At 28.0% G+C, this 9,113-nt stretch overlaps 1 protein-coding gene across 1 annotated transcript; it reads left to right on the plus strand.

Annotated features, from left to right (window-relative positions):
• Positions 1-237: 237 nt before the first annotated feature.
• Positions 238-773, plus strand: LOC124924518 (uncharacterized mitochondrial protein AtMg00810-like). Its single transcript, XM_047464545.1, has 2 exons — positions 238-393; positions 498-773. Exons 1-2 carry the CDS (start codon positions 238-240, stop codon positions 771-773), a joined length of 432 nt encoding a protein of 143 aa, XP_047320501.1.
• The last annotated feature ends 8,340 nt before the right edge of the window (positions 774-9,113 follow it).

Consider the following 9,113-nt stretch of genomic DNA (forward strand, 5'->3'; position numbering starts at 1 on the left):
GAAGTCAAGAATGCATTTTTCTACGGAAAACTTTATCGCCAAATATGTATGGAACAACCACCTGGATTCGAGAAGAAGGATGGTCACCAGTTGGTTTGTAGACTTAAGAAGGCACTATATGGATTAAAGCAAGCCCCACGCACTTGGTATGGAAAGATTGCAGAATATCTTCAATTTTGTGGGTATAAAGCTTCAGAATCCTACTCGAGTCTATTTATAAAGAAGAATCAATGAATGATGCTGGTGGTGCTTCTTTACGTGGATGACATAATCTTGACGAGCAATAACTATGATGATGTTGTTCGTCTACAAGATGAGCTCTCACTTCGCTTTGAGATGGAGAAGCTTGGTGAACGAACTTTCCTTGGTCTACAAATTGAAAATTCGATAAAGGTTTGTTTGTATCGCAGATTAACTACGCAAAGAAGTTGTTAGAAAATTTTGGTATGACTGATGGAAAAAAGAGCTATACTCCTCTCGATGTAAATCTCATTCAGTCGAGACGAAGGAACATGTCTACTAGATCCTCGTCCGTATCGTGCTCTTGTGGGATGTCTATTTATCTAACTATAACAAGGCCTGACATTGCTTATGCAGTTAGAGTGGTGAGTCGATACATGCATGAGCCAAGGAAACCACACCTCGAGGAAGCGAAGAAAATTCTGAAGTATATTAATACCTCACTAGATATTGGTCTACTCTACAAAAAAGATGCAAAATTTGTCTTGCAAGGATTTGAGGATGCTGACTTTGCTGGAGATCGAAACGATTGAAGGTCCACATCTGGGTTTGTTTTTCTTTGTGGAAACACTAGCATATCTTGGAGTAGTAGGAAACAAGGATCGGTATCCTTGATATAACAGAAGTGGAATACAAAGCATCAACTTACGCAACACAAGAGTGCATGTGGCTTCGTAGACTCTATGAGGATTTTCATGTCAAGTTTGATCACCCGATTCCTATCCATGGAGATAATTTGAGTGTTATTAAATTGACTTCAAATCATGTGTTTCATGCAAGGACAAAACACATTGAGGATGAGCATCACTTTATTCGTGAAAAAGTACTAGAGGGAATAATTGAGATGGTTGCAGTAAGGAGTGAAGATAACGTTGCTGGTATCTTCACAAAAGCACTTCCTAAAGCTCCTTTCGAAGATCTACGATCTAAATTAGGACTAGTTTATCGGACATCACTTTGAGGAAGAGTGTTAGAGATTAAAATAATAATAATAATAATTAAGGAGTCTTTTTTTTGTTAATTAAGAGTCTCTTGGATTGTCCAAGTCTCTTGGTCTTATCTAGTAAATGAGACACTTCATGTCTCATTATTTAATGTCTAAGTTTTGTTTTTCATTTATAAAGTTTGTAATAGCGTTCTTATTTCAACAAGTTCAATAGACATAATTTTATTTCAATTTGGTTTCATTCTCTAAAACTTTATTCACCTTTTTAATAAGTTTCTTCAAGGTTTTGTGACGAGAATCTTATGAATGATATTGTCAGTTATTCTTCTACAGATTTTACTGTTATTTTTGCTAAATAACTTAAGTTTGACTTTCATAGAAAGTTATATCTATTGTCTCATTAGGTTCTTGTCAACTGATGCTTGGACGTTGCATTTTTTTTTATAGGAGATGACTCTTGAAGAGTATGAAAAAGTACTTGAAGAAAAGAGGAAGGCTTTGTAGGCATCGAAAACTGAGGAAAGGAAGGTTCCAATTGACAAAGAGTTTGAATCCATGCAACTTTTGTCAAGCAAGAAAACTGATCCATAGATTTTTGTGAAATTGGTGAATTTATCTCATTCTCTATTTAAACATAGAGTTCTATTTTATGTTACTGAAGAGGAGGAAAGAGAAAAAGAAAAGTATGGCAATATTATACATATTTCTTTTGTTATCACTTAATTGTTACTAGCTTATTACCATGTTTACCTTCTTCTTTCATTCATTAATGTTATCCAATTTTATCAAATTTCTTTTCCGTTCTACAAATTTTCATGGAAAAACATGTCCCTTCTTGAATAGTTTTCTTTCTAAATATGTTTTCACAACTTTTCCAGTATTTCCTTGATCAGTGATGTTTATCACACAACATTGGCTAGTATTTCCTTGATTCAGTATCTCATAGTATGAAACACATTAAAAAGTTAACTATTTGGAGTTATTTAGGTTAAATGACTAAAATATCATTTGTATTTAGGTTAAATGACTAAAATATCATTTGTTTTATCTAATGGTAAACATTAAATTACAATATTAAGTGTAAGGTCAGCTGAATTCCTCTCATCAGAGGCCACATATCCTACTAAATTGTGTATCAGTTTTTTGTTTTTAATATCCCTTGTTTACCTAATGCAGTCTGTTAGCATAAATGAGTTTCTGAAGCTTGCTGAAGGGGAAGCATATTATGGTCGTGGTCGTGGCAGAGGAGGTAGTGGGCGCGGTGGCTCGAGACCTAGTTATGGTGGAAGAGGGTACAATGTGGAAACTTTTGCTGATGCTCCTTCCATTAATGAGGCTAATTTCCCATCTCTAGGTGGAAAATAAATCGGTTGTTGGGTTCTTAATTTTTTTTCTCCAGTCACATTTGCAATTTTTTCTCTTCTTTCCTATTGGGAATATTATGATGATAACAATAGGAGGACTAAAAAGTTAGTCTCTGGAGAGAAAATTATGTGCTCCCCCTCCTACTATCCTAAGGGTGTGTTTGATAACCCTGGAATTGGCATTGGAATTGGAGGGTCCAATTCTAATTCTTATGTTTGTTAGATACTTTAATATTAAGAATTGGAATTGAAATTAGAATTCCAATGAAATTCAATAGCGTAATTTGAGAGTTCTCAATTCCCATCATTTTAGGTCAGAATTGTAATTCCAAATTAACACGTTTTTCACGTTTTTCACATTTTTGACATGTTTAACACGTTTTTGACACGTTTAACACGTTTTTCACATTTTGACACATTTTGCACATTTTGACACGTTTAACAAGTTTTTCACATATTTGACACGTTTAAAACGTTTTTAATACATTTTTGACATGTTTAACACGTTTTCATGTTTTTGACACATTCAACACATTTTGATAAATTTAACACGTTTTAACACATTAAACATGTTTATCATATTTTTAGCATATTTAACACGTTTTTGACACATTTAACACGTTTTGACACGTTTACCACATTTTTGACACGTTTAACACGTTTTTCATGTTTTGGCACATTTAACAAGTTTTTCACATATTTGGCACATTTAACACGTTTTCATGTTTTTAACACGTTTAAAACGTTATTAACAATTTAAACATGTTTAACACGTTGTTGACACGTTTAACATATTTTTTTACGTTTTTGACATGTTTGACACATTTTAAACACATTTAACATATTTTTGACACATTTTTCACATTTTGACACGTTTAACAATTTTTTTCACTTATTTGGCATGTTTAACACATTTTTGATACATTTAATACATTTTTACGTTTTTGATACGTATAACACGTTTTTAACACATTAAACACGTTGATCATGTTTTTGATACGTTAAATACGTTTTTGACACGTTTAACACGTTTAATACGTTTTGGTATGTTTAACATATTTTTGGTACATTTAACACGTTTGATAAATTTTGGCATATTTACTACATTTTGACATGTTTAAAACATTTTGGCCCGTTTAACATACTTGTGACATGTTTAAAATGTGTTAAACGTGCCAAAAACGTGAAAATGTGTTAAACGTACCAAAAATGTGTTACATTTGTCAAAATGTGTTACATTTGTCAAAATGTGTTACACATATCAAAAACATGTTAAACATGTTAAAAACTGTTAAACGTACCAAAAATGTGTAAAACGTGCCAAAAATATGTAAAACATGCCAAAATGTGTAAAATATGTCAAAACGTGTGAAAAACATGTTAAATGTGTTAAACATGACAACAACGTGTTAAACGTGCCAAAAACGTGAAAAACATGTTAAACATATTAAAAATATCAAAAACGTGTTAAATGTGCCAAAAACATGAAAAACGTATGAAAAACATTTTAAACGTGAAAAGCGTGTTAAATGTTCCAAAACGTGAAAAACGTGTTAAACGTGCCAAAACATGAAAAACGTGTTAAACGTGTCAAAATTGTATAAAACGTGTTAAACATGCCAAAAACGTGTTTAACGTGCAAAAACGTGAAAAACATGTTAAACGTGTGAAAAACGTGTTAAACATGTCAAAAAAGTGTCAAAAACGTGAAAATCGTGTTAAACTTGTCAAAACGTATGAAAAACATGTTAAACGTATTAAAAATGTCAAACCGTGTTAAACATACCAAAAATGTAAAAAAAATGTTATACGTGTGAAAATGTATTTTAAGTGTGAAAACGTGTTTAAACGTGCCAAAAACGTGTTAAACGTGTTAAACATGTCAAAAACGTGTTAAACGTGTTAAACATGTTAAAAGCGTGTTAAACATGTTAACATGTCAAAACGTGTTAAACGTGTTAACATGTCAAAACGTATTAAACGTGTCAAAAACGTGAAAACATATTTAAGAAGTTAACATTTTGAACCGATATTTTATTTTACAAACATAGGAATTGGAATTGAATTACATTTCTATCATTTTTCCAAACATAGAAATTAGAATTGAATTACAATTCTATAATGTTTCCAAACATAGGAATTGAATTGTAATTCAATGTCAATTCTTATGGAATTGGAATTCCAATTCCAATTTCAATTCACCTCGTCAAACATACCCTAAGATTATTTATGTTTTAATATTATGTTCTTTTGGTATATTTTAACAATGATTGTTAGGTTTCACTAAATTATGACTTTCAAGTTTGATCAATAATATTTTTGGGTTATTCATAAATGTAATGTCGTTGAAAGTTTGATCAATAATATTTTTGGGTTATTCATAAATGTAATGTCGTTTCTCAGGCTATATTTGTTTATCTCAGGTGGTGGGATTTGAAATGCTCATTGATTCATAGGTAACAATTATTCATTAAGATGAGTTTTGATTGACCTTGGTTGATAATGTTTTTGGGTACTCAAAAAGAAAGTTGTTAGGACTTACTCTTTTGAATTACAAAGAAACATTTAGTGAAAAGTTTTGTGTAGATAATGTTGGTTTCTTTTTGATAGTTTTATAAACTACATTTCAACTATAATCTTGCCTTTGAGTGAAGTGTTTCAACTCGGAGACATGGGTCAACTTGAATATTTTCCTAGTGCCATGCATTACTAACTATTTGTTATTGTGCTCAATATCTTGGTTCGCAATATCTTCTTGCCAAAACATCTAGTAAGAACTTACAATTTACTTAGATGCTAACTAGATTGGTTATCTAGAAGACCATCTTTCCATCATATCTGATTAGTAGTGCATATTATTAAGTGAACATTTATTTGATGAAATCAAAATAATTTTTTTTTGGGTGGTAACTCTGTTTGAATTTTATGCATTAGTTCATTCTTAAGTGAAAAGTTTTCATTTGATTATAATAAACATGTTAACACCTTAACATTATGCTTGGATATGATGCAACTTATACAAGAAATACGTTATATATGGCTTAAAATCACACTTAATTTATTTTTCTTTATTAACAGTCAAATTGGCAATACTCACCAAAAAGGCTATCTTCTCTATTGTGCCACAAGCTCAAACTAATATTGAACAAATACTTATTTTTAGGTGAATAGTTTTCTGCATCTTTCTTTCTCCATCAACACAACCAACATCATCGAATCATAATTTCTTATTATTCTTCTAATAAGTATGTTTTAAGGTCGAAAAGAAAGCCTCGGGTTGGATACAATACAACCCGAATTCATGGTCTTATGACAAGATCAAAGGTCTTTCGAACACCACAGGATCATACATCTGATGAATGATGATTAATATGAAATGAAATTGGTTCTATTCTTATCCTTGCATAAATAACCATAACCATTTTACCTTTTCAAAATACAAGTCATCCTAGGTTATCATTCAGAAAGTATCTAGTGTTTCAAAACAAAATCCCAACACAAAATGATAGAAAACACTAGATACGCAACACATAAAGGACAAGAAAATAAAATGACAAGCTGCCGAGGATTGTAGATGGGTATAAAATCCAGCCGTGGGTGAACTAATCATCAAATCCCTCTCCCTCCGGTGGCGACCACCTGGGGCGGGAAAAGGTCATGCCTAGTTTCTTAGCAGTCTCAAAGAGATCAATTTCTTCATCAGAATCAGAATCATCCTCACCATCATACATTTGTAAAGTATCCAGAAGGGCCTTCATGCTCTTATTTTCTGGGTTCACCGGAGTACCCTTTTCCTTTCTCCCTTTCACATTCACTTTCCGACCAATAGATGCCACCGGTAATTTCCCTAGTCCCAGACATACTTCCTTACTCTTCTGGCTAACAACGCAAGAAACCTCTACTGTGTCCATATCGACATACTCATAGCCATCTCCGCCTTCGACTCTGGGAGCTGGTGCCGGTTCCTTCTCCTGCGAACTGTCGGGTATAGAACCCTCGGGAGGGGGCTGGAAAACCTCATGATCTTTAGGGCTTTCTGGAGGAGAGACCATTACAATTCTTTCCAGCTGCATATCATCGTCTGTCGAATACGGCATCTTGAGAAGGTGGTTTAGGCTATACTTGTAACAGCCAAGAATAAGAGAGAGATCTTGCAATAAGTTTGAAGTGAGATCAATCCCTTCTTCGGTTTAAATCATGATAAAAAAGATGTTAAATGTTCAAAAATAAACTTGAACTTTCACTAAACTTTCACGAGAAGATGTTAATGTTAGATGTTAAGTTTGATATGAGTTTTATAAGATTCAGCTTATTTAATAATAACTGTATATTTTATTTTATTTTATTTAAATTTTATTTAGTTTATATACACCAAACTCATTTATATTTATATTTATAATATTATTTAATAACTAATATAATATATATATTAATTAATTTAATTTTAAATATTAATAAATTATTTAAATTAAAATTTATATATTTTAAATAAATTATATAAATATATTAATTTTATAAATGATTATTAATATATAATTTTAAATAATTATATAGTATAATATGAAACTATGAATTTATAAAAACATATTTAATATTAGTATGTTTTTATTTAATAATTATTGGATTTTGATATCATTTTGTCTATAAGCTATCCCACTGGAATGTCAATACGTCGGTTCGAAGGAAATGTATTTATCACGTTCTGTTTTTATTTTGGAGATTTTTTTAATATCATCCATACTCCATTCAGGTTAGTTCGATTTTAGAGAATTCCGACGAGCACAGTTAATAAAATAATTTTTATAAAATAAAAAAAAAATTATAAAATAATATTATATAAATGGATTTTTAATATAATATATATAGTAATATATTATAAAGAAATAAATTTACGTTTCATATTAAATATAATGAATAAATAAGTATATTAGTGATTTAATATATTTAATTATGTTAATAGTATTCGAGATAAAATCGGTGTGAGATTGGGGCCGAAGACACAAATATTATCGCCGCTTCATCCTTATTTAGTTTTGGGAAAAACTGTCTCAAACAGAATATTCAGTTCGGTTTTCACACGAGGATCTCAAATTACTATCATTAATCTCCACACCTACATAATATTAAATCATATAAATTAATATATATATCTGAATTAGATCATTAAAAAGAAAAACATTAATGAAGAATGTGATATATATATATATATATATATATATATATATATATATATATATATATATATATATATATATATATATATATATATATATATAAATTTATGTTTTATTATTATTACAAAATTTTTATATAAATATATAAAATTTAAAAATAAATTAAATAGGTGAGAGTATTATTAAAAAATATTAAAAAGACATTGAATAAATTAGAGATAATGAATCAAATATATTAGAAAGAGACAAAATTTATAAAAAATAATAAATAAAAAATATTAAATGTTAAAATTATAAATTTAAACAATTGAGTAGAAGTAGAGAAAAATTGCGTTTAAATGCAAGAGATTATAATTGCGTTTAAATGTAAAAGATTATCATTTAAATAAATACACAACATTTAAACACGGAATCAAACATGCCCTATAATCTCAAATTATCCATAATAACCTACTATCAATAATTTTAACTAACAATCTCACTCAACAAAATATAATCAAACAATTCTTTAATATCTATCTTAAAACTTATAATTTAAAACTTGTTCCTCTCTTATAATTATTTTTAATATTATTTTTATTCATTCTCATATTCTTTATTAATTTTATTTTTAATTTTTAATTCTATTCATTTTATATAATTTTCTTTAATTATTAAATAATTATATATATTTATTAAATTAATTATTTATATAAAAAATATTATAATAAAAAAATATATAAATATATAAATTTAAACATTTCTATATTTTTTTCTTTTACACACAAAAACACATGATAAAAATTAAATTTATATATTTTCATCTTATTTTTATTTATTATTTAAAAATATTAATTATAAAAAAATTAAATAACACCAAAAAAATATATTAACAAAATAAATAACATACTCTTATATTAATAAACAAAATATAAAAATAAAAAATGAAGTTAAATATTAAGTTATAACTTTAAAGTAAAGTTAATAAAAAATATATATATTTGAATATATATATATATAATATTAATTATTAAATATTATTATAAATAAAAAAATATAAAATATATATAAAAATAGACGTATAAATGAAGAGTAGTTGGATTTAAAATTTTTTTGTATCAAATTAACTAATATATATAATTAATATATATTTTAAAATATTATTTCATCTCCATCTATATTAGAATTATATTAGAATGAAATATTTGCAATTTTTTAAAATAAATTTGATAACGAAATCCAGTTTTCAAATTTAACTATAATCATATTTCATAATCATTTTTATTAATTAAATATCACTCAATCTAATAATTAAAAATTACATTATTTATTTTTAAAAATATTTATTTTATTATATATTAATATATTAAGTCTTTCTCACTACATAAATGTTAATTATTCAAAATTAAA

Source organism: Impatiens glandulifera, chromosome 2 (assembly GCF_907164915.1).
Source record: "Impatiens glandulifera chromosome 2, dImpGla2.1, whole genome shotgun sequence".
Classification (NCBI taxonomy): Eukaryota; Viridiplantae; Streptophyta; class Magnoliopsida; order Ericales; family Balsaminaceae; genus Impatiens; species Impatiens glandulifera.